We start from the raw sequence: 24,702 nt of genomic DNA, 5'->3' as shown, positions 1-24,702 counted from the left end.
TCCAGGCTCCATCCTGGCAACTCCACCCGCTCTCCGGCTCCCCTGCTCACCCAGGAGCTCATGTTTTAGGTACTTGCCGAGCACCTGCGTGTCTGGACTGTCCTTGGTGCTGGGGGCAATGCGCCAGACAGGCGCCCTTGCGGGGGACATTTGAGCAGTTCAAAACCAGAGCGATGGGGGTTCTCTCTGCCTGGTAGGTGGGACAGACAACCTTGCCAGGGGTCTCTTGCACGCCTCTCTCACAGAAGCCTGCAGGCTGAGCTGCAGTCAGCCAGCAGACCTGGAGACAGAATGTTCCAGAGAGCAAGCTCTCTGGTGCAGGATCCGGCTCTGGCAGGGCAAGGGGTCTAGAGGGTGGGCGTGGGATCAAGGTGGGTGAGCTGGAGATGGTCTGGTCCGGGGGCCAGATAGCGTGGAATCTTGTGGGCCAGGTGGGGTTACTGGGGCTCCAGGGGCACCAGATGGCTTTGAGCCAGGCCCATACCTCAACAAGCTTGGATTTCAGTGCCTTCTCCCAGGGGGCTGTTTGCAGAGTGCAGTGTGGACAGGAAGCTGCAGGGATCCCGGTGAGAGATGGCAGGGGCTTAAGTTACCAGCCGGATAGAAATGATGGACTTGGGATATGCTTTGGGGAAAGGCAAAGAATGAAGTTAAAAAAGAGAAAAAGAATATGAAAAATCAGTTCTCTGCTGCATGCTGATGGTGCCGGGAGCCAGGGCTGCCAAATGCAGTGAATCCAAGAGAGGCAGGCTCTGCCATGCCAGGGCCCAGGGCAGGGCCCGGTGCCCGCGCGCAGGTGTGTGCTTGTGCCTCAGCCCAGCTTGGGGGGCCGCACGCTGAGCCCCTTTTGCCTCTGTTGAGCTGCTTCTGTCAACCAGCGATGAGGGGGAGACAGGTTGCGAGGTGGAGAGCGTGATCTCCCCGGGACTCCGGGCTCCCTGGCCGACCACTGGAGCCCCCCTCGGAACAGCAGACAGGGACAGAGGAGCAGAGCAGCACAGGGAACAGGACAAAGCCCGGGTCTCAGGCGCCGTCATCGTCCCTGTCTTCCAACACCAGGAAGCATCTTCTTTCTCTAACAGCCCCGATGGCTTTGGCAGTCGCACGGTTAGACTGTTTCCTTCTGCTTTCGTCCCCTTCTAAGCCACATCTCCTGCTCCAGACATGTCCAAAGATCCCAAGTCCCTATCCCCACCCGAGGTCCCCAAGGGGCTGTGGGAACAGTGGCTCTGGTCCTTCCTCCAGCCAGCAAACCCCTCTGGGCGGTGTCCTGGTTGAGGCAGCCCCAGTCCACAAGCCCCCGGTGGCCGCAGGCCTCAGTCTCTTCCTCTGCATAATGGGAGACTGTAACGCGTGCTGCTGATGGATCCAGCGTCGTCACTCTTGCTTCATCTGTCCACCAACCTGGGCCCTCCACAGGGCTGGGCTCTGGCTTGTGTGGGAAGGGTGAGCATGGCGTAACCCCCACCCCGCGGGGTTACAGGGCACAAGCATCAGAGAGGCCCCACCACCACCCTGCGGAGAGAGCTGCAGTGTGATACCTTCCAGCAGCCCAAACCAATTCCCTGCCCCAGGAGAAAGCGGCAGACAGAGGGAGGAGGCCACATCCTGGGGAGATGGAGGAGAACTGAGCCGGGCCTGCAGGGCACAGGCCAGAGCCTGGCCGGGCACCTGAGCCCTTGAGCTGGGACCTGCAGGGCGGAGGCAGGAGCCTGGCTGGGCACCTGAGCCCTGGCCGGGCGAGGCCAGGACTGGGCATGAGGCTGGGGAAGGAAGAAGACGACAGGGGTGTTTGCATCTTTCCTCCTGGCATTTCTGCACCAGGACGTAGCCTGGCAGCCGAGCCCCTAGGTTCACATCACACTGCCTGGTGATGGATCTCAGCTCCTGGCCCCAAGCAGACCTGCAGGCCCAGGTCCATTGCATCTCTGTAACCAGAGCAGCCGCATCCTTCCTGTGTGAGGAGTGCATGAGATGATGATTCTAAAACCTACGAAGCAAGCCTGGCTGAGAGGAAACAGCAATCAGTGCTGAAGGAGAAAGACAAGAAATATGCAAGGGGAGCGGAGGCAGCCTGCTCTCCATCGCCCCGAGTCACTGCGCCTGGGCGGTGAGCTGGAATCCAAGCCAGAGCCCGCTCTCTGCCTCTCTCTGTCTGTCTGTCTGTCTGTCTGTCTCCCTCAGCTTTTCCCTTAAGATGGTTCTCTGTTCCATGCAGGGATGTTTTCCTGAGCTGAGCGGCAGGCTGATTTCATTCCACAGTGCCTCTAATATCTTCAGTTGCCCACAAAGACCTTGTTGCAATCTATAAACAAACATACCTTCTGCTAACACCCCCTCCCTTTTTTCTTTTATAAAACAGATTTTCGTCAAACATCGAGGTGCCTGAAAAATAATAAATAGGGAGGGAGACAAATTAAGAAGTCGGGGAGTGCAGGCCTGATTCGAGCATTTGATTTGTTCTAGAGCTGGGCCCCTTCCCAGGCACCTCAACAAGTGGGAGGCGGGAGGAGAAGTCTATCAAGCTTAGCAAACATCTGTAGCCCAATTACAGTCAACAGTTTACAGGTGTGGAAGGGAGGAAATAGTCACTCGTCTGCCACCCTCCCAAAAGCATTTTCTTAATCTCTCTTAGAAACAAAAGCACACTTCTCTCTAGGGCCCTTTACTCAGGTGCTAGGATTCCAGCTCCTCCTCCTGGCCACAGTGGCCTCCCCCTGGCTGCCAGGCAGCTGCAGACCAGAGCCTCTCTCTCCTGAGGATTGTGCAGCCCCCCCCCCCCCCTGCACAGCCCTGGACTCCGCCCCTTAGAGATGCAGGTTCAACCGGAATGCTGGGCCAGGCCCGTTTTTACGAGGCTCACAAAGGCTGTGCAGTCCCTGCCAAGAAGGGGTATCTGGTTCTCAAAGGCCAGGGTGCACAGACGGACATCAGCCAGGGAGATTGCTATACATCTGGGGCCCAGGCTCTGTCCCCAAAGCCCCGGGTTGGTGAGTCTCAGGTGGGCCCGGGATCTGCAGTTTTCAGGAGCCGGTCTGTCTTTGGTGCAGATGACACAAAGCCTTAGTGGGTGTGGTAGGGAATCAGCTAACTCGCAGCTTCCAACTAGCCGGCCTGGGGGCGGGGAGAGGTTAAAGAGTCCCCCTGTTCAGCGTGCAACCACAGTGGTTTAGTCACTGGCCACAGACCACTCTTGAAGGGGAAGGCTGTGGCCCATCCCTGGAGAACCGGGGCTTCATGTTTGAGATCTCTTTCTCCTGCTCTCGGCAAGCCTGCCTGCTTCCTTCAGAGCAAGCCTGTCAAACCAATGCTCTCTGCTGGACTCGCAGGGGTTACTGCAATGCTTCGGAAACTGCAAGTTCCTATAAGACACTAGGCGCTGCCTAAGCAGGTTGCCTTCAGCGCGGAAGTTTGGGGCCAGTTGGCCCTGCCAGGGGGCCGTGGGCCCGGCTGGAAAGCTGGGGTGCGGCTCCCCGTGCCTGGTTCTGTAGGGAGGTGGCAATAAACCCACCCAAGGGAGCGGGAAGATGTCAAGAGTTGATTTACATGGAGCTCCCGCGTCTGGGCCAGGCACCTAGTTCCCGTCTATTGGACATACCGTCTCAAAGTCACCGTGCATTTGGCAAAGCCCAGACTCTCAGACATTCCCCTGCAAGCCACAGGGAGATGAAGCAGCCCAGCATTGGGATCTCAGGACTCACTTCCTTTTCGACGCCACTTTACCCCCCAAATCAGCGTCCCTGTCAGCCTGAGAAGCCTCACATTGCAGCCATGGTCCGGGTACCCGATATATCCGATATATCCGTCAGAGAGTCTGCATTCTACCCAGGCCTCCCGAGGACAGAGGTGTGGCCCGGGTGATAGAAGACAGGAGGTCCTGCCAGACTCCGACCTCCCCTGGGCAAGGGTGAAGCGCCTTCAAAAGGGCAGGGGGAAGATGATTGTCTTTCAAAGGTGTGGACGCCCTCCATGGATTTGGGAAAGGTTTCTTGGAAACCCCACTGGCTTCACAGGACCCCTGAGCGTGTCTTGGCACATCTCACCCCCAGCAGGCTGGGAAGGGGACCTACAGGTTTGGGGTCCAGTTTTCTAGGCTTATAGATTTCGGTTGAAATTTCAAAGCTAGCCGTGTGCCCTGGCACAGAGCGCTCACTCTGCCCCTCTTGGAGTATGCAAATTACTTCTTCCACGGTACTCATCACTGGACAGTAGGCTCCCCTGGCCCCTGGGTGAGTGCTGGGGGGAAGGAGGGGCTGTCTGCCCTCTTCTGGCTCTAATCCAAGGGACTGTGACCTCAGGGGCCCGCAGTGTCCTTCATCTGCCTCCTGTGCCCACCCCAATGTCTTTCTTTCTTTCTTTCTTTCTTTCTTTCTTTCTTTCTGGCATGGAACTCCAAGCTACACCCCAGCCCTATTTTTTTAGTCTTTAATTTTGCAACAGGGTCTCACTGAGTTGCAAAGGGCCTCGCTAAGTAGCTGAGGCTGTCCCTGAGCAGGGATCCACCAGTCTCAGCCTCCCGAATGCTGAGATCACAAGTACGCGCCACCACGCCTGGGTCCGAACCCAGACCAGAACTAAACCCAGGGTGTTTCTTAAACCAGAACTAGTGTATTCTGGGCACCAAGCTTCTCCAAGCCAAGACAAAGAAAATGTGAACTACCTGAGCAAACAAACCCAGTCTTCGAGTCTCAGCAGAAAGGAAGCCTGCAGAAACCCTCACTCTCTGTCCCGACTTACACACCTTCCCCTGGACCTTCCCTTGGCAGGAAAGTCCCCCAGCAGGCAGTTGCCCTGGCCAGATGGGGCCAGCGGGGCTCCTTCTAGCTGCAGCTCCTGACAGCTCTTGTCCCTGGGAATTTCTTCCTTCCTCTAATTTCTTTCTTGGCTTCTCAGGCCTAACAGGGCTGTTTTTGATGCACAGACAGGACTGTGTACACTCCCCGGTCCGCAGAGCACACCACCAGCCAAGACCACACGGGCCGGCTTTCCTGCGAGCTGGACCTCCGGACTCGGTCCCTTCCCATCGGCTGCCTCTCGAGGGGGCAGCCAACTCCAAGTGGCCTGGGAGCCGGGGACCTAGCACGCAGACACCTGATAAAGAGGGCAGAAGGCAGTGCCCCCTCGGGCGTGGGCTGTAGAAGAAAGTTGGACGAAGACCTCTGGCCATGCAGAAGGGCGCAGGGACCCTGCGACCCCCGTAATAGTCTTCACGCCCCCTCTCCGGCCCCTGGAGACAGCGTGTCCCGGCCTCTCCTGCCCGCGGGGACTCGGCCCCAGGGGCCCTCCAGCCGCGCGCGGGCCGGCGGGGCGCGGCGGCGGCGCGGCGCCTTTAAGGGGCGCGCAGGCCGGCGGCGGGGCGGGGCCTGGCCGCGGCTTCACCTGCAGCTCCGCGCGCCCAGCAGAGGCGCGGGCGGCTGCGGGCGGACGCGGCCGGGATCGCGGGCTGCGGGCCCCGAGCGGCTGCGGGCCTCGGGCCGGCGCGGGCGAAGATGCGCGCGGGCTGCGCCGTGCTGCTGCTGCTGCCGCTGCTGCCGCTGCCGCTGCCCGGGCTCTCGGGCGCGCTGCGGGTGAGTCGCCGCGGCGCCGGGCTGGGCGCGGGCTCCGCTCTGCTCGCTGGGCTCCGCGATCTCCCCCGGGCGCCGCCGAGCCCTCCTCCGCCGAGCGCGCTCGACCTGCGAGCCGCCGGGCGCCCGGGTCTCGGGCTCCCTGGGTCTGCGGCTCCCTGGATCTCCTGGAGCCCTGGGTCTGCGGCTCCCTGGGTCTCGGGCTCCCTGGATCTCGGGCTCCCTGGATCTCGGGCTCCCTGGGTCTCGGGCTCCCTGGATCTCCGGCTCCCTGGGTCTCCCGCTCCTTGGATCTCCTGGAGCCCTGGATCTCCGGGCTCCCTGGATTCCTGGAGCCCTGGGTCTCGGGCTCCTTGGATCTCCGGGCTTCCTGGGTCTCGGTCTCCCTGGGTCTCCGGCTCGCCGGGGTCTCCGGCTCCTTGGATCTCCGGGCGCCCTGGATCCCCGGGCTCCCTGGGTCTCCGGCTCCCTGGATCCCCGGGAGCTCTGGGTCTCGGGCTCCCTGGATCCCCGGGTTCCCTGGGTCTCCGGCTCCCTGGATCCCCGGGTTCCCTGGATCTCCGGGCTCCCTGGATCTCCGGACGCTCTGGGTCTCCGGCTCCCCGGGTCTCCGGGCTCCCGCGCGGGTCGGGCTGGGGCGCCCGGCGGGTCCCAGCGACTTCGGAGGCGCCGGCAGCCGGGCTCCGGGGCGCGGCGCTGGGTCCTGGGCGCCCCGGGCGGTGCAGGACCGAGCTGCAGGGACCCCCTCTCGTGGCCGATCGATGGCCTCGCCGCCTCCTGCGGGGCCGCTGCCGTGGCCTCGGAAATAGAGAAGCGCGGCCGGCCGAGGCGGCCCGGAGGCCCGGGGATCGCGGGCGCCTCGGCACCGGCCCCCCGCGGACGGAAACTTTCCGGGAGGAGCCGGGTGCGATCTGGAGCTCCGCTCCCCGGGACGGGGCCGCGGCTTGAAGCTTTTCCCAGGAAAGGATCCCGCGTCCCGCCCTCCCCAGCCCGCGGTGCTTTGCTTTTGGGCGGAGGGGCGTCCGCGCCCGGGGCTGCGGGCAGGGGGCAGCCTCGCGGCGAGCCCGGGCGGCGGCGCGGGCGGGGGGCGTGTTCCGCTCCGCGGGCCCGGTGAAGCGCGGCCGCCCAGTGTGGGCTGCGCCCTGCTGCCGCGCTCCGCCTGCGCCTCGGTAGCGGGCTGGCTTCCCCTGCACACGCGGCCCCCAGCCCCACCCCTGCAGCCTGCCGGGGCCCTGTGTCCACCTTCCCCTCCTGTCTGCCCTGCCTCTGAGCTCCCGACTCCAGAGGAGCGGCTCCCCGGGACAGAAGGGCCCCCGCCCTTTCCTGGAAGGCCCTTGGAGGAGTGCTCTGGCCTGATGGGCCTTGGAGATGGGGGCTGCAGGGTGAACACGTGTCAGGAAAGCCCAGGGAGAGGACTGGCGGGCCTTACTCCAGGCAGGCTTCCCCTTCCACCAGCTCCCCCCCAGACCTGGGAAACCTTTCTCGCTCTCTTTCCCTTCACCCCCTGTGGCCTGCAGAGGGGAGTCTGAAGCAGCTGTTTCCTCCTCCTGCCTAAGACACAGAGGACCCTGAGGGCCTCCCCGTGGGCTGCCTCCCTTGGGGACATCTGGTGGGCCGACCCCAAACCTCCGGCCAGCTCCCTGAGCACATTTCTCTGCTCTTTCTCCGGTCCTGTATCAGTGAGGCCTGGCAGGCGCCCGCCTGGCTGCCAGCAGACCCTTCACTCCCTAGAACGCACCTGCCCGTGCTGGGCAAAGACCTGAAGTCCCCAGAGACCAGAGGATCAGGCTGCCGCCTCTGGGTGGAGGCTGTGGGTTGTGAGCATTTCCCAGCCAGCCATCAGTGTGCAGCAGCCCCCACCCCCATAAACGCTGATTGGATTACATTTCCTGAACTTGTTTCTGCCTGACCCCTCTCTCCTCTCTCCTCTCAGGCCCATAATGAGGATCTTACCACCGGAGAGACCTGCAAGGCTGGCTTCTCAGAAGAAGATTATACAGCGCTAATCTCCCCAAACATTCTGCAAGGAGAGAAGCTACTGAAAGGTAGGAAGGCGTGGCCTGTGGAAGCCTGTTCTTCGCAGGGCGCTGGCTTGACTGGCTTGAGCCCTGCGGTCTGCAGGACGATCATTGTGAAGTCAGGGCGGTACAAACTGATTGACCTGAAAGGCATTTCGCATCAAGGCGAATGATTCAGAATCCTTGCCATTTTTGAGTAAGGTGAATCATTCCCGCGGCAACAAATTGGAATTTGGATATCACGTCACCCAAATAATGTGGAGGGGGGGACTTTCTTACCATGTATTTTTATGTACGAAATTCTGGATTCTTAAATTATCCCTGGTTTGAAATGCATGGCGAAGCAGACGATGTTGTTGGAAATGCGGTAAATAAGCCCACAGACGTTCTGTTCACAACTGTGGCGTTCATTTTCATTACTGCCCCACTGGCAACAGGAAAACACACACGCGGGAGGGAACTACCAATTAGCTTACTCGTGATTGCAGGATCATGTCCGCCTTCGTGACGGCAAATCGGAGACAGCCCGAGAACACGCACGACACTAGATCACCGTGCACGGTGATCCGCTTCCCTCTCAAGACGAACTAATTAAACTTTATATCTGCAGTAGAGGGGTAATAAATCAGTCGTTGCTCCCTGAGGTTTCGAGTTGTGCTGGGAGCACCGCGGCCAGGAGCCTTCCCCGTTGGCCTTGGTTTCCCGGGAGTGGCAGCTGTAGCTGATTTGTGAGCGAGGAGGAGAGCGGAGTTTTCATCAAGTGTCAACGCTGAATTTCAACATTCACACTTGAATAATCCTCAGGCTGTTCCCTCAGTTGCATGTTCCAGGGAGCAGAGGCTTTTCCCTCGAAAGCTGAGAGCAGGCTCCTGTGTGTGCACGCGTGTGCAGAGCTGTGTGCATGAGCTCTTACACACACATACTCGGGTGTTGTTGTTGTTGTTGTTGTGTCCTTTTTCTTCCAGGTGTAGCTTGTTGACTTTCTGGTTTGTTTCTGGTTATGTAAGTCAGGGTTTTTATTTTGCACCAAATGCAACTTTTCTTACTTTTTTGTTTTGTTTTGCTTCCCGAATCGTGATGCTGTTGGATCTCGTTGGTGATGGGAAAATAAAAGCATCTCCAGGCAGTTGGCCTAGGAGCAGCGTGGATGTGCGGGAGTGTTGTCAAGAGATGCCCTCTGCCCGCCTCCTGCGCGTGTGGGCCATTTGGAGTCCGTTGCGCGGGCTGTCTTCGAGTCCCTGGTTGGCTGAGGTCCCTGCCGCTCAGGCGTGGCAGCTTGGCCTGGCCTGGGCAGCACGATGCTGCCATGCTGGTCTTTGTACATCCTGGACCTCTCCGCTGTGCTCAGTCCTAGAGCCTGGGGATGTGTGGCTCCACGTGGCAAGATCTTGGTGCCTGTTGTACTCAAGAGCTCGAGCAACAGCTCGTTTTTAGGGAGAGCAAGGACCATTTGTGATGGAGAGAGTGGCCGCTCGTCAAGTCTCCTGAGATGGTGGGAGCTTGCCAACAAGCATCCTCCCTGTCGTCACGGGTGGCTGGGTGTCCGGGCCGGACTCTGTGCTCCGCTCAGAGTGGGTGTGGTGGGGATGCTGGACTGCTGGCAGCTGCTGCCTGGCCCCGGGCCCATGGGGGGCTCACCTGCCGGGGAGGAGGCACTGCCCCAGCTCGGGCGACCGTCCCCCAGCCTGTGCTCCTTGTAGGTGCGTGGCTCATTTTCTCAGCCCTAAACCCTGAGATGAGACCCAGCCCAAGCCTGGCCCAGGGAAGAGTGCTGGCTGTCACCTAGCACATGCGGCCGGGTCCTCGCTGCAGCCACGTGGCTTCTCCCCCACCTGAGCACTCTCCCCCTTTCTCTGGTCTCTTCCCTGTGCTCTCCCAAAGTGTAAAGTCTCAGCAGCAGAGAGCTGTTTTGGTATCATAGAAATAATTTTACACATATGAAAGCAGAAGCTGAAGCTGTGATACATTCAAGCCAGGACATGTCAACATCTCCTGAGTGCAGAAGAGTGAGCGACCGGGACGCTGTGTCCAGGATGGAGGGGCCTGTGCCTGTGCCTCCGCTCTCCCAGCAGGAATCAGGCTAACTAGGTAACGACCGCTACTAATTGAGTTACTCCCGGGGAGAGAACCGAGCCTTAATCTGAGGAGCAGCCCAGCTTGGTCGTGCGCCCTCGGCACACTGTTAGTGGCCACTCCGCGGCTCCGTAGCGCCACCAGCTCGCCAACAACCCCGGAACATGCTCATTCCAGCAGGAGCGATTTGTTACACAGTAATTAACTTGTTTATGATAAATGGGTAGAAGAAATGTCGTGGCATTTTGTTTTATGTCTAAATGGAAAGCATTTGCATTCTAAAAATTTCATGCTAATTAGGCCTAAAATAGTTTTCCCCAGTAGGATAACAAATACTACTGTATTGTGAAGCTTTGGAGAGGCGAGAGCTAAGTACTGGGAAGGGAGACGCGGGGTGCTGCGGCTGCTCTCCGGCATCCTGGGCCCCTCTGCCTCTCGGTTCCTGTCCGCATTCACTGGCAGCCATTTGAATGTAATTGCGTCTCCTCTTGGCCGTGGTTTTTCCGTAGGATCATTTACTTATGCCATGTTCACTGACGCGTGGTAATATCTGAAATAGGACGGTTAAGCCGTTCTCCTCGGGCTACGGCGCAGCCTTGTCTAAGCTGCGCAGGAGTCGGGGCAGTTGCTAAGCGGGTATCTTTTCCTCTGCTTTGTTAATAATTAACACTCAGCCTGCCGGAGGCCGCAGCCCTGCACAGTGACCCGTGTTGCCCCGGGTATGGTGGATAGCGCTCTGCGCCACTTCGGCCGGCTTCGAAGTAGAACCCGAAGGCTGAGAGGGCTCCAGGTGTCACAGGGCAGCAAAGGACTGGCAGGTCAGGATGGCAGGTAAGCAAAGGCACTGTGTGCCCGGGGCAGCAGGGAGGGCCCGGCATCGTCTGAGGTGCACAGTGGATTCAGGTGGCCTGGGAAGAAGAGTTGCTCCTAAAGCTTTCACAAGACGGCCGTGGACAGGCCTCTGTCTGAGGCCTGCGGCAGTGCAGGGCCGTCTTGGCCACCCCTTCCCACCCCTGCTCTGCGTGTTATCAGGAGACTTTGCATGATCTAGCCCTCCCTCTCTCTCGCTTCAATTATCAGGGCGAGGAAGGCAGGAGCCCCCATTGTTCTTGTGTGACAGGTAGCTCATTTCAAGAGGCTCTGGCATATGATCAAACACAGTGGGCAGAATCTTAGGTGAATGTGCGCTAACTCTCCTTATTCCAGCGAGCGCAGAGGTGTGGCCGAGGGCCGGGCCAGCTGAGCGATGATGCTGTCGTCGGCCTCATCTTTCTGGCCCATCGTTCTGCCATGTTCCGTTTGTCCCTGCATTGCCTCGTCCTTATGGACTAGCTGCTGTGGCTCCACACCTTACATCTGAGATCAGAGCAAAAGAAGGGAGGGATTGTGGCAGCACCTGCCTTTCTCTCCTACATCAGGACAAAGACTTTCTCAGAATCCCTGCAGAAGTCCTCATGGGCTAGAACTAGGTCCCGTGGCCCTCCTAGCTGAGCGGGAGGCTGCCGGAGCGGGGAACTGCGGACCACATTTGGCTTGGACCTGTGAGACCCATCGCCTTACTGAAGAGCGCTTTGCTCATCTCAGGATGGGCTCGGGATTCTGTTTTAAGAGGAAGGAGGAGATGGATGTGGAATTGACAGCCTCTCACGCTCGTGCGTCCAGCACCAGACCTGGGCGGAGGTGGCCGCCAGGGAGGTTTCCAGCGAACGAGGGAGGGGGCGGATGCAGGTGTCACAGCACCAGGAACCTGGCAGAGGCCGCTGTCCTGTGGCGACCTCGTGGGATGGTCTTTGTCCAGGCGGGTTGTCTTCATCCTGTCTAGACGGGCAGCTCTGGCTGGGGCAGGACTTTGGTAGGTGTGTGAGAAAGATGTCCAGGGTGGAGTGTCATGCTTCCCGGGCGGGGGCGGGGCGCTGTCGGCGTTGAAGTGGGGGTGACGATGGACGAGGAGCCGGACGAGCAGGCACGGCCTTCCCCTTGCCCAGCTCACAGTGGAAGGGGTTGCTGTGAATGCGTACAGCGTGGTGCCAACCACGCGCCCACCATGTGTGCCGAGAACTCCTGCCCCTGTGAGGCGCCTCCTGCGCCCACCCTCCTCTCCTTGCTAACAAGCCTCCCTGTGCTGATCTGATTGGCTGCCCACACGCCCATCTGCCCCCAGCCTCTAGCCTCTAGCCTCTACCCTGGGCCTCTAGCCTCCCTTAGGCGGAGGAGGCAGTGCAGCCTCCCTCTGCTCAGCTGCCTCTGATTACCTATCAGGTTAGCCTTCTGGGAAAGCTGGATTTTTGTCATGACAACCAGGAAAAAGACTCAGCTGGAGGCGCCATCTACCCTCCGTCCTGGCCTCCTTCCCCTGCCTGGAACCCAGATGTGATACCTGGGGTGAGCAGATGTGTGTCTGGCTATGAGGGTGGTGGCGCAGAACCCGTCCCCACTGGGTCCTTCAGCTGCGAAGCCCAGGGCGCCTGGTCTCCCAGGAGGCGAGAAGACGCCACCGTGAGTTTGCTGTCGCCTGAGGCCGGTGCCACCCCTGGTCAGGGCAAGGAGAGTTGCACACGCCGGCCAGCTCAGCCCTGGCCTGCGCCCGGATCTTCAGGCCCCCTGCCCGCCCCGGGCTCATGGCCTCGGCCCTTATTCCCACTTTAATATCACTCTGCTCCTCTGTGAATCACCATCGCTGCCCAGCACCCAGGATTGCTAGAGCATGCCACCGGCACTCGGCAAATATTTGTTGAACAAATGAGATGAGCAGTCACCACTTGAGTCTCCTGTGGCCAGGGTACAGACGAGCTGTTAAATGCCTTAGGCCAGGGCGTCTCCTAAGCCACCCGGAGGATGGACGCGAGCTCCCACTGGATCCCGTGACCCCATCCAGATCCCGGAGGCCGGGGTGTGGGCTGGCGGCTCCGTCTGTATCCACTAGCATCAGGAGACCTTGTCTGCACAGAGAAGAGCACTCAGCCCTGCCTGGGCCTGGATCTAACCCTAACCCTCCTGCTCGCTGAGCCAGAGGAGCGAGTGACCTGGCTTCCTCCCTTCCTTACTCTCCCTCCCTCCTTCCCTTCCTCTCACCACTGAGCTACATCCCCAGGCTTGCCCGGCCTGTCCTCGAACTTGAGGTCCTCCTGCCTCAGCTTCCTGCATCTCTGGGACTCCTGGTGTGTGGCGACGAGCTCGGAGCAGGCTCCATTTCCCACTTGCAGTCGCCTCGGGTCTCTGAGAACCAGGGCCCAGCACACACGTGGGGCCTCTGGCTGGCGTCGGGGACAGTCCTGACCTGCCCCGGGCTGCTGTCATGTGTGTTTCCTGCAGCTTTTCCCAGTTGTAGTCTTGTCTGGCCCTGGGGTTCAGGCTTTTGGAGGAAGTGTGGCTTCTGTTGGATAAAAGGCCAGCTCAGCATAGCCAAAGGCTGCCACACACCAAGAGGTCCCGGGAGCCATGTTTAAGGACAGAGCCCCTTGCTCTCTGCCGGCTCCGGCCTCCTCTCTGCCGCTGGCTTCGCTGTTCCACTTGCAGCCCAGGGGAGGCAGCTCCCCAGCCTCGTCCCTGGAGGCCACGGAGGCTCGAGGGAGCGGCCACCCTCGTCCAGGTCACTTGCGTCCAGCGCCAGGGGTCAGGCCCTGACCCTGGAGTCCTCGGTCCTCTCCCCTTGGGTGACACCAGCACCCCTCATTTCAACAGGCAGTGAGCGCACCCTTGGGGACGGGGTGTGTACGCGCACTGTGGCTGTGGTTCAAACAGGAACTAAGGTTTGCACACGAATTTCGTACGTGTAGTTGAGGTTCTGTGTATCTTAGTTGAACCTTAAGATGAAGGGATGTGAGACCTTGTGGTGTTAGAATACCCAGGAGCACTGAGTTCTGGTCAGTTCTTTGTGTGCGGCATCTCAGTTAATCTTGTCAGAGCCCTTCCAGGGAGGTAAACTTCCCATTCTATGGATCAGAAACTGACGCTCAAGGAGGCTGGGACGTGGGCGAGTTGCCTTCTCCCCTCCTCGCTCGCCCACCTCTCCCGTAACATCAAAGCCGATGGTTTCAGCACCATCTTCAGCATCCAGGCCCACGGCCAGGCGGCCGGTGCCACCAGGCATCCAGGCGAGCTGACCGGCTCCCAGCTGGGACAGCCGCGAGGACCGAGGCCCCGGGTGCCAGGAGCGCTTGATGGCGATTGCCGGCCTTCGAGGCTCCTCTGAAATGGGTCCGCGCTCGGTGGACATCAGGGGCTGCCCTGGAAAGGGAAGAGCCAGGATCCGCGTGCCAGCTTTGGCTAATTCTGGGCATACATGGGTAGTCCCAGCAAGTGTTCTGCAGCTCTCAGGGCTGACCTGGGCACAGCACAGGGTCTGGCCAGCTCTGGAAGCCTGTTTGCCCTGAGCTGGGTTTATGCCCCCGGCCATCGTCATGCCCCATGTTGGGGGCTCTGAGGCCTTGGTGAGGCTGGTTACATCAGTGGGAAGGTCCAGGCCGCATCTTGAGAGGCTGAGCCGCGCATCTGACCTGTGTCCAGGGGCCTGACCTCTCTGCCCCGCCCGTGGTCCAGCAGTGTACCTGCGCCTCCGATCCCAGGCTGAGGGCAGCGGTGCTCTGTGGGATGGAGACCTGGAAGCTCTCTGGGGCCGAGGTGGCTCCTGGCCCCACCGTCCTTTGTCACCATGGAAGCTCTTTGTGCCCGCGCCCAGGGAGGTGGAGTGGACCTTCCGAGGCTCCCTTCTGCTCTGTGACCCGGTGGCTCTTGGACTTTATATCAGCTGCCAAGACCTACACACTCTTTGTTTCAGAAATAGTGAAATTTTCTATTTCTACCCTGTAGGGTTATTTTTTTCTCTCTTTTTCATCACAATGAAATTCATACTATAGTTTAAATGAAATGTATTTGGTACGTAGTAACCTCCAGTGTTTGCTTATGTGGAGATTTGAGTTCTCTCAGGAAGCAAGGGGATGTGGATTAAAATTAAGGAAAGGGTTCCCTTCCTCCCTCCCTCCCTCTCTTCCTTTCTCCCTTCCTTCCTTTCTTCTTTCCTTCCTTCTTCCCTCTCTCCCTCCCTTCCTCCCTCCCTTCCTTCCTCCCTCCCTTCCTTTCTCCCTTCCTTCCTTCCTTTCTCCCTCCCTTCCTTCCTTCTTTCCTTCCTTCCTTCCTCCCTTTCTTCCTCCCTCCCTCCCTCCCTCCCTTTTTTCCTTCCTCCCTTCTTTCCTTCCTTCCTCCCTCCCTCCCTTCTTTTCTTCCTTCCTCCCTCCCTTCCTTTCTTCTTTCCTTCCTTCCTCCCTCCCTTCCTTCCTTCTTTCCTTCCTTCCTTCCTTCCTCCCTTTCTTCCTCCCTCCCTCCCTTTTTTTCTTCCTCCCTTCTTTCCTTCCTTCCTCCCTCCCTTCTTTCCTCCCTTCCTTCTTTCCTTCCTCCCTCCCTCCCTTTTTTCCTTCCTCCCTTCTTTCCTTCCTTCCTCCCTCCCTTCCTTCTTTCCTTCCTTCCTCCCTCCCTTCCTTTCTTCTTTCCTTCCTCCCTCCCTCCCTCCCTTCCTCCCTCCCTTCCTTCCTCCTTTCCTTTCTCCCTTCCTCCCTTCCTCCCTTCTTTACTCCTCCTGCTTCCTCTCTTCCCTCCTCCTTCCTTTCCTTTTTTCTTTGGAATTATGTTTCAATAAATGCTAGAACTAGTCACAGACGGAGAGATCAAGCCAGCACTCATCTTTTCAAAGAATGCGCCTTTTATTCTGACTTTTTGAAGGAGCAGTTTTTCCTCCAAGTGAATTCTACTATAAAAAATACCATCCGCGGAGTGAAGTTCCCTCGCGTCAGGTGCAATAAAGTTCTCCAGAGCGCGTGCTTGTAAGACCTCAGGCACTGCCGGCCCCGCTCCAGAGGGGCCTGTGCTGTGCCTGCTGCAAACCAGGCTGGTAAATCATTCGGCTTTTGTCAAAAGCAGCAGCATGTTGGTGCCTTTTGCCCGAGCTCCGGGCCCCCCCTCCTGGCACCCTCGGGTACCGCCTCAGGCGGGTTCCGCAACCAGCCCTGCTGCTTCTTCTGAATTCTTAGTCAAAAAAGAATGAGAAGCTGGGTGTGGGCACACTTGTAATCCCAGCATTCAGGAGGCTGAGACAGGAGGATCACAGTTTGGGGACAGCCTCAGCTACTTAGCGAGGTCCTTTGTAATTCAGTGCGACCCTGTTTAAAAAAAATAATAAAAAATAGGGCTTGGGGGTGTAGCTTGGAGGTAGAATGTCCCTGGGTTCCATCCCCAGACCTGCTAAATAAATAAATAAATAATTAATAAATAAATAAGGAGAGCCTAGCGTGGTGGCACACGCTTGTGATCCCAGTACTTTGGAGGCTGAGGATTGCAGGTTCATGGCCAGCCTCAGCTAGGGAGGCCCTTGGCACCTTAGTGAGATGCTGTTTCAAAATAAAGAATAAAACATAAGGCCAGTGGTGTGGCTTGGAGGTAGAATGACTCGGTTCAATCCCCAGTACCTCAATATCTATCTCTATCTATCTATCTATTATATGGAGAGAGAGAGACAGACAGACGGACGGACAGACAGACAGACTCAACCTGACTTTGGCCAGTTTGTCCTTCCAAGGGCCTTTTCTTTCCAACCCCTCTCAGGGGCCGGGGAGGAGAGTGGCCAGGACTGATCAGAGGCACAGGTGCCTTTTGTGATGGTTCCCTGCAGCCCGCGGGCTGATGGGAGCAGGATAGTGCACCCCGGGTCAAGTGCCATGTGCTTGGGATTTAGACTGCAGGATTTTGTCTGCCCCGCTTTTTCCAGGAAGGAATCGGGGAATTTGCTTTCAGACTGTCTAGTTCTCATTGTAATCTGAGGCGCCACCAGCGCAGAGACTTAGCACAAACTCACCAGCTTGCAGTTCCGAATGTCCAGGGTTGGAAATGGGCCTCACTGGGCTGAAGTTGAGGTGTCTGGGCAGCAGCGCTGGTTCCTGCTGGAGGCTCCGGGGGAGCCTCTGTTTCCTGCCTGGTCCGGCTTCTAGAGCCCGCCTGCATCCCTGGGCTCAGGCCCCTTCCTGCGTCTTCAGGCCCACAGCGCAGCATCTGTCTGCCTTTTCCCGTGAACTCATCTTCCTCTCTGCCTCTCCCTCTCCACCTCCTTCTTCCGCTGTTGAGAGTCCTGTTGGTTACTGCGGGCCCACCAGGATAACCCAGGACAGCGTCCCGTCTGCAGGGTCCGTGACACATCAGATAACGCGTTCGCAGGTTCCACTGATGACACACTGTCTGATGATGGAGTGATCCTAGGAGGGGTGCGCGGTGGTGGTAGTTTCTTTGTTGATCGCTTTAGAAGAACATGTCTCAGCAGCTCATGTTAGCAGCCCCATTTCACCTAGGAGAAAACTGAGAAAGAGAGGTTCCTGTGGTAGACACGGCCATGAGGATGGAGAGCCCCAAGGCTTAGCCCGTAGCCAGGTGGCTCTCACCCAGTTCTGCCTCCTTCAGAGCCCCCACGACTGCGAGGAACACCTGCCCTACCCTAAGTCTGTGGCTGGGACCCTGGCGGCTGTGTCTGTGATTGGGACCGTGGCGGCTGCATCTGTGGATGGGACCCTGGCAGCTGCGTCTGTGGCTGGGACCCTGGCAGCTGTGTCTGTGACTGGGACCGTGGCGGCTGCATCTGTGGATGGGACCCTGGCGGCTGCATCTGTGACTGGGACCCTGGCGGCTGCGTCTGTGACTGGGACCCTGGCGGCTGCGTCTGTGGCTGGGACCCTGGCGGCTGCGTCTGTGACTGGGACCCTGGCGGCTGCGTCTGTGGCTGGGACCGTGGCGGCTGCGTCTGTGGCTGGGACCGTGGCGGCTGCGTCTGTGGCTGGGACCCTGGCGGCTGCGTCTGTGGCTGGGACCCTGGCGGCTGCGTCTGTGGCTGGGACCCTGGCGGCTGCGTCTGTGGCTGGGACCGTGGCGGCTGCGTCTGTGGCTGGGACCATGGCGGCTGCGTCTGTGGCTGGGACCCTGGTGGCTGTGTCTGTGGCTGGGACCCTGGCGGCTGCGTCTGTGATTGGGACCGCCTTCCGGGTGGAGATGGAGAATGGCGAACCCGCCGAAGCCCACGGCAGTGGCTTCTGATCTCTTCTAACTCTGCCTGGTTTGAATTCACTGTGTTTTCTTGCCGACAGTGTGTGTGGATTTAGGGAGGATTAAGGTAAGCTTTCAGCGACAGATACGTATCCACAGGGCCAGAGTGCTGCCGCATGCCTTGCTAATGGGCAGAGGGCCCGGGAGGACTTCGGTGTTTCAGTGCCCAGCAGGAGACGGCACCTGGCACGGGTCTCGAGAACCTACTTGTCCCAGGATGGGGCACTTTCCATTTCGAATGGGACTTGATGAACTCTAGCCCCAGAGTGTGGTGGGGCACACTGCGTTTCCCAGGAGGAGAACCTAGCTCCCCCGTCTCTAAGCATCCCAGGAGGACTGGGCACCCGGGCCTTCCCAGGAGTGTGAGCGTGTGTTTGTGCATCAGACTCGGGGAAACACAGGCTTTTCCTCTCTTTTGACTTGTTTTTGCTGCCTGGGTGTAGGTTTCGGTTCCGTCTATACTGTCCTGCTTCGACAGCTGAGCTGGAGACTCGGTCCATGTGCAAGTTTGCTCTGGATGATGCCCCAGCTTCTGCTTCCAAAAGGGCCAACAGGACTGCAGGCAGAGGCCATGGCAGGAGCAGAGCCCTGCGCTGGGAGGGAGGGAGGTGGGCAGGGATGGGCTCCTCAGTGCCCTTCTCTGCAAAAGCCAAGGGGTAGGACGCCTGCTCTGGTTTGAGAACTTCCTGCCCAGGGATGCTACTCTCCCTCCCTCCCTCCCTCTCCCTCCCTCCCTCCTTCCTTCCTTTTTTTTTTTTTATGTGTGTATGGTACTGGGGATGGAACCCAGGGGCATTCTAGCTCTGAGATACATGCCCAGCCCTATTTTTTATTCTTTATTTTAAAACAGGGTCTCACTGAGTTGCAAAGGCCTCACTAAGTAGCTGAGGCTGGCTGCAAACTGCAATCTTCCCGTCTCAGCCTCCCAAATGCTGGGATTACAAGCGTGCACCACCACACTCGGCTTCTTTCTTTCTTTTATTCTTTCTTTCTACCTGGTACTGGGGATTGAACTCAGGGACATTCTACCTCTGAGCTACACCCCCAGCAAAATTATTTTATTTTTGTTTTGAAACAGGGCCTTGCTAGGTTGATGAGAGTCTCACTACTTGCTGAGGCTAGCCTCTGTGAACCTGCCATCTTGCTGTCTCCGCCTCCTAAGTACTGGGATTACAAATGTGTGCCACCACGCCTGGCTTCCTGGGTTGCTTTCTAAACCTGGCAGTCTCTGGGATTCTGTCCCAGACTAACTAAAGTGAGATTAACAATAGCTCCCACCCCACGATACATCTACTCAGACACTTTAAATGTGACATTATTTGGAGAAAGGGGCTTTGCAGATGGACCTGCCCTGGGTTAACTGGGCGCATCCTTGATCTGGGAACAACTTTTTGAGAGTCTGATGAGGAGACACAGATGCAGAGGATGCTAATCAAAGTCAGAGGCAGAGACTAGAGCAATTCAGCCTCAAACCAGGGAACCCCTGGAGCCACAGAGGGCGGGAGGAGCCAGGAAGGATCCGCCCCCAGAGCCTGTGGAGGGAGCACGCCCTGCTGACCCCTCAGTTGCAGACTTCAGCTTCCAGAACGGCGGGAGCATAGAGTGCTGTTATCTTAAGCCGCCAAGTTTGTGGTCACTTGTTCCAGCAGTCACGGGGAGCTAATCTACCCAGCGGAATGGAAATTCCGGGGATGCGCCTTGGGAATCCGTGCGTGCGAATGCATCTCCGGGGGAATCTGATATTCATGGAAGCAGAGGGCTTCAGGGCTCGGAGGGTTTCTAGCTTCCGATTTCCAGGGCTAGCATCCCTCGTGAGCAGTTAGCTGTGGGATCCGCGAAGGCGTCTGCTGGTGAGACCCGGCATCCCGAGGTGTGGCAGGGGTGAGCGGAAGCCACAGTGCCCTGCGTTCAATCTCCCCGCAACAGCAAACGAGGCACTCTGGTGTCGGAATGCAGTATTTTTTACTATAAAGTGTGACACGGAACAATTTCATCGGAATTAAAATGCAGATGGGACGTTTGTTCTCCCGTTCTCTCCCTAGGTCAAATGGAAACTTAACAAGGATTATGGCTATCTCAGTAGAGATGCTATCGCATAGTGAGGCTGTAAATAGTTTGTTAATCTCAGGACTGGGGGAACGTGCTGCTCAGGAAGACGGGAGGCACGCTTCCTCTGCTGCGGGGATGTTCAGGTGCGAAGGAGAGACCTGTAGAGAATGTGCCTTTCCGGCCCCGCAGTCGCTGTGCGGTGGACGTGCAGAGATGCTTTGCTCTGGCTGCCCCGTTCCTCCTACACCACACATTTGCGGCCTGGTGCTCTGTTCCATTGATGGTGGAGGTAGCTCAGTGGCTCAGGGAAGCAGCTGCCCAGCCCAGCATCTGAGGACCAGGGGAGCCCGTGGTACCCGCCACGGCCTCCACGTCTTACCAGTTGTGGGGGGCTGTGGGTCTGCGGCTCAGCTCTTATCTCTCTCGGTCACAGTGGGTGCCCAGCACCTGTGCTAAGGTGGGACTGGGCCTGGCCAGTCCAGGTGATGTGATGCCCGCTGCAGCTGGACACCAAGATGTCTCGGGCCTACGTTTCTCCTGTGTGGCACACAAGGGAAGACCCTGATCCTTTGAGGAGGAAACGGCCCCTCTAGCCCCGTGACATTTCCCTGCAGGTGTCTCCACCAGGTCCGGCAGAGCCAGAGGCTAAGTGGCTGTGAGGCGGAGCAGGAAGGGCCTGCAGGGAGCCCCACGGAGCCGCCTGCCTCACGGTGTGCATCTTGGGGAACCTGAAGGGGAAGGATAGCCTTTCCTCTTCTCCTTCGGCGGGTTATTGAAAGAGGCCAGAGGGGCTTACTGTTGGGGTCACCCATGGGTGTCTAGTTCATGGAAACTGTAGGTGGGATCGGCTGCACCCTGTGGGCCACTTTGGTGAACACCAGCATCCGGCGGGAGGCGTCACCTCCCGTGCCAACCCCGGTGCGGAATTGCTCGGCACAGCGTCCTGCTGTTGTTCTGGTCTCTAGAGCTGCTCCTCCCTGTGCCTCTACCGTGGCCAGTGCCTCGGCCACATCATCCAGGCTTACAGCAGCAGATGTATTATTAAGCCCTCTGCTGGAGCTGGGGCGCCGATGATCTGGGGCCCTCGCTCAGGAACCCACCTCTGGCCTGGAGGAACTCAGTTTGAGGTCAGGCCCTCTCTCCGCCCCTGCGCTGCGTATTGCCCAGGGACGTCCAGGCTGATCATCTCTGGGCGGCCAGGCCTTCATCACCATCTGCCCCCCATCGGGCACCGTCCTAGGATGGGGTGCTAGTTCCTGCTTTGGAGTGGGGTCTGCAGAGCCCATGAGGTGGTGCACAGAGCGTATCTTGGGCACTGGGCCCACGAGGACACAGCCGTGCTGGCCTCTCTTGCCACCGCCGTGTGTTAGTGTGGAGACACAGCCCTGTCTGGCCGAGGGAGTCTGGCCAGCGAAGCTCTGCATGTCCTTGTCCCCCTCTGACCCCTGCCAGGAAATTGCCCCCTATATCTTCTGAGCAGGAGGCAGGTTCTCAAAGTTGACCACACTGCACCCCCAGTCCCCAGAGCATTCCTGCACTCCGAAGAATTCAATTCCCCAGCCATGGGAGGCATGCACCTCATCTGGACACTCATTTCTGTGCGTCCGGCTGTCTGAGGAGGCAGAGCCCCGCGCAGCATGGCCCTGAAGTGTGGGGCTGACCTTGGAGGCAGTTGCTTATCATTGGGCGGTGGCTTCATCCAATGGGTTTTTATGGTTTTGTTTGGGGACTTTTCTCTTATTGGCCTTTATGTCCTGATGTGTGGCCAGAGACCTTTTGGCAAAAGGCTTGTTCTTAAAATTGAATAAATAAATTATGGAGTGACTGATTTAAAACTCCCTAGGCTCATGGGGGAGAGGCCGCGCACGGACGCAAGTTACTTGCCGTTGTTATTTATTAATAGGGCATCAGTATGATTGGATTTTGTCATATACTATTCAATGCCTGAGCACAGGTGAACGGGTGGGGCTGGAAGCGAGTCCCTCCACAAACAGCCCCGCTGCAGGCTCCCAGCTGTTTAAAGTTAGGCTTTTTTTTTCCTTATCACTTTTTCATCTTACCTCAGATATGAAGAAGGGATTATACAGCTTGCCTCCTGTAAGGTAAAAACAGAATTCCAGGGAAGAACTCAAAGCTATACAATTGTAGTCAGAAGTCTGTAAAATTAAAGGATTCATGTTTTGGGTTTTTTTTTTTTTTGATGAGAGAGAGGTGGCTTCATGATTTTTTTTTTATTACTTTTATTTTCTCTTTGTAGTGTTGGGGTTTGAATCCATGGCCTTGAGTTTGCTAGGCAAGTGTTCTAACACTGAGCCTCGTACCTACCGTGTGTGTGTGTGTGTGTGTGTGTGTGTGTGTGTGTGTGTGTGTGTGCACGCGCACACGCACGCGTGCCTTACTGGGGATTGAACCCAGGGGCATTTCATCTCTGAATGTTTCATTTCTTTACTCCAGTCCTTTTTATTTATTTTATTTTTTGCTCTGAATCAGAGCCTTGCTAAGTTGGTAATAGTCTTGCTACATTGCCAAGGCTGGTCTTGAACCTGTGATCCTTGTGTCTCAGCCCCCAAAGTACTGGGATTGCAGATGTTATCACCACACCTGGACATCCCTACCTTTAATTTTTTTAAATTTTGAGACAGGTGACATTGAGTTGCCCAGGCTGACCTCCAACCTTTGATTGCCCCCCTTGGCCTCCCAAGCAGCTGGGCTGACAGGTATGGGCTCCTCTATCCAGTGTCTTTTTTCTTAAAGGAGCTGGACAGCTTAAGTACTAATCCTCATAGAAGTGTAAGATACACTTCCATGCGGGGAAAAAAAATAGAGTTACATGCTTGAAAGGTTAATGGCTGGTAAACGTCAATTTTCTACAATCCTGGCTAATAAAAATAGCTTATAAGACATAAAATGTCATGCTGCCAAAATTGCAGGGGCCTTTGAAATCCATTTTGAAGTCTTATATCCTTTGAGAGTGGTGGTGGGGGTGTGTGTGAGCATCAAGTGTCTTTTCTCTGTGGCTGAGGGAGTGGACCTGTGGAGGACGGCTGATCGCGGCCGGTGCAGAACGGCAAAGGTGCCCCTCTGGGGTACTTTGGCTTTTAACACTTCACACATCGCCTGGATCTGTAGTCCCGTAAACAACAGGTACATTTTAGTGGGGTAGATCTGGCCGTCTATTTATTTATTTATTTTATTTTCAGAACTAGGGATTGAACCCAGAGGCGTTCTACCTCCAAGCCACAGTCCCACTTTAACTTTTTATTCTTTATTTTGAAACAGGTTCTCACTAAATTGCGGGGGGCCGAGCTAAGTTGTTAAGAGCCTAACTAAGTAGCTGCGGCTGACCACGAGCCTGTGATCCTCCTGTCTCAACCTCTCAAGTATTGGGGTTCTGATCACGGAAGATCTGGCCACCTTGGAGACCCAGGGTGCCCTGTGTGGCTCTTGTGTGCCCCTGGGAGGGAGGGACGGTAAAATACCATGAACCCTCTGGTCTCCAAAATTACCAGGTTTAAAATATGGTGGAAGTGGCAGACGGTGTTGCAGCCTGCGATATATGAAAACGGGATTATCTTCGCTTTTTAGACTAAAATTCCCACTCACAGAGATTCCGGAACTCTCTGGGGTTTTAGAGGGAGAAGCAGGAGGAGGGAGGAAATGAACACCTTTCACTCAGCCCACTTCCCTGTCTCCTTTGCTCTCCCTGGGATGCAGATTGGATCGGGCAACACATCGGCCTGTGCAGCTCAAGGACATAAAGTTGGCTTAAAACACAATTGCTCTCCCGTGTAAAATTTTCCCTTGCTTTTTGGGTCTAGCCCGTCTGCTGTCTAAAACTGAGCCCACTGACGGTGAAGCTCTTTGTTTCTGTGGCCGGCCCTCTGCATCCAGCCTGCTGAATCAGCACTGCCAAGGGCCAGGGGGCTGTCTTTGTAATCTCTTTGTGAGCAGGATTAAATTACCTCACGAGCTGGCCTGGAGCCACCGGTCAGGGCTCTGCTGCTTTGGAACAGGAAGCCCCAGCCCAGAGGTCCACGTGTTGCAGGCTCCCCCGTGCTCCCCATCTGCTGCGGGGTGCTCACCTGTCATCCTCACCATGCATGAGGCCCCCTGAATGGTGAACGTACAGGCATTTGATTTTTGGGGCTTAGCCACCCGGAGGGTAGCGTTCCCACCTGGAATTCAAGAAAAGGTGCCACTACCAAGATGGTTCTGTCATAAAATGAGAAAATACCATGATTTCCCCCTTTTACGGTTGAAAACTAAAAATAAAATGTGGCTGCGATCTCCCCTCAGCCTTCCAGGTTTCGCTTCTGGGGCAGGGAGGGGCCCGGGGTCTGCTTGGGTCTCTGTGTACCGTGATGGATTAGGGCAGCCGGGCTGAGTGAGAGTCCCGCTCGCTGACGTGGGGATGCCGGGGCGCTGCAGGAGGGGACCTTGCGGGAAGAGCTGGGCGGGCGTGGTAGTTGCCCCTGTACTTGGTGGCTTCCATCTTTCACTTAAGACTGTGCCGTGAATGCCTTTCTCCCTGTACAAAAGAAACCACAAGAACAGAGGCCTTTTTAGGCTGGGCCTCAGTCCTCTGGCAGCCCCGAGGCTGCAGCCCTGCTGGCACTAAGGATTTCAGAGACTCACCCCATTGTTGGGTTCTAAAAAGAGGCTTCTGGGATCCTTACTGGTCTCTGACATCCACATAAAAAGTCCCCCAGCAGCTTTGTAAGGTTGCGGCTTCAAGGAGACACTAATTAATCACTTCCTCCCGCCCCAGAGGAGCTGGGGGCTGCTCCTGAGAGGTGGAGAGTGTGGGCCAGCCCTCCGTCTGCTTCTCCTCACCAGCCAGAACATCACCTCGCTCCCTCTCCCAGGTGCTATTGTATCAGGAAGGCCTCCTCCCCTGCCGACCCAGGAGCCCTCTCCCTGCC

The 24,702-nt window shown here is 57.4% G+C and overlaps 1 protein-coding gene across 1 annotated transcript in view; it reads left to right on the top strand.

The window, feature by feature from the left end:
- Positions 1-5,489: 5,489 nt before the first annotated feature.
- The window catches only part of CDH4 (cadherin 4), a gene marked incomplete at both ends in the record, with an annotated part of 448,166 nt that continues 428,953 nt past the window's right edge, over positions 5,490-24,702 (top strand). Inside the window, 2 exons of the mRNA XM_080716474.1 lie at positions 5,490-5,567; positions 7,498-7,609. Coding sequence (XP_080572600.1) covers positions 5,490-5,567; positions 7,498-7,609 — 190 coding nt within the window. The remainder of the gene's footprint in view (positions 5,568-7,497; positions 7,610-24,702) is intronic.

This window comes from Muscardinus avellanarius (genome assembly GCF_963383645.1).
Source record: "Muscardinus avellanarius genome assembly, chromosome: 19".
In the NCBI taxonomy this organism is placed as follows: domain Eukaryota; kingdom Metazoa; phylum Chordata; class Mammalia; order Rodentia; family Gliridae; genus Muscardinus; species Muscardinus avellanarius.
Note: the sequence above shows the minus strand (reverse complement) of the source record. Positions and strands in the feature narration are given on the sequence as shown.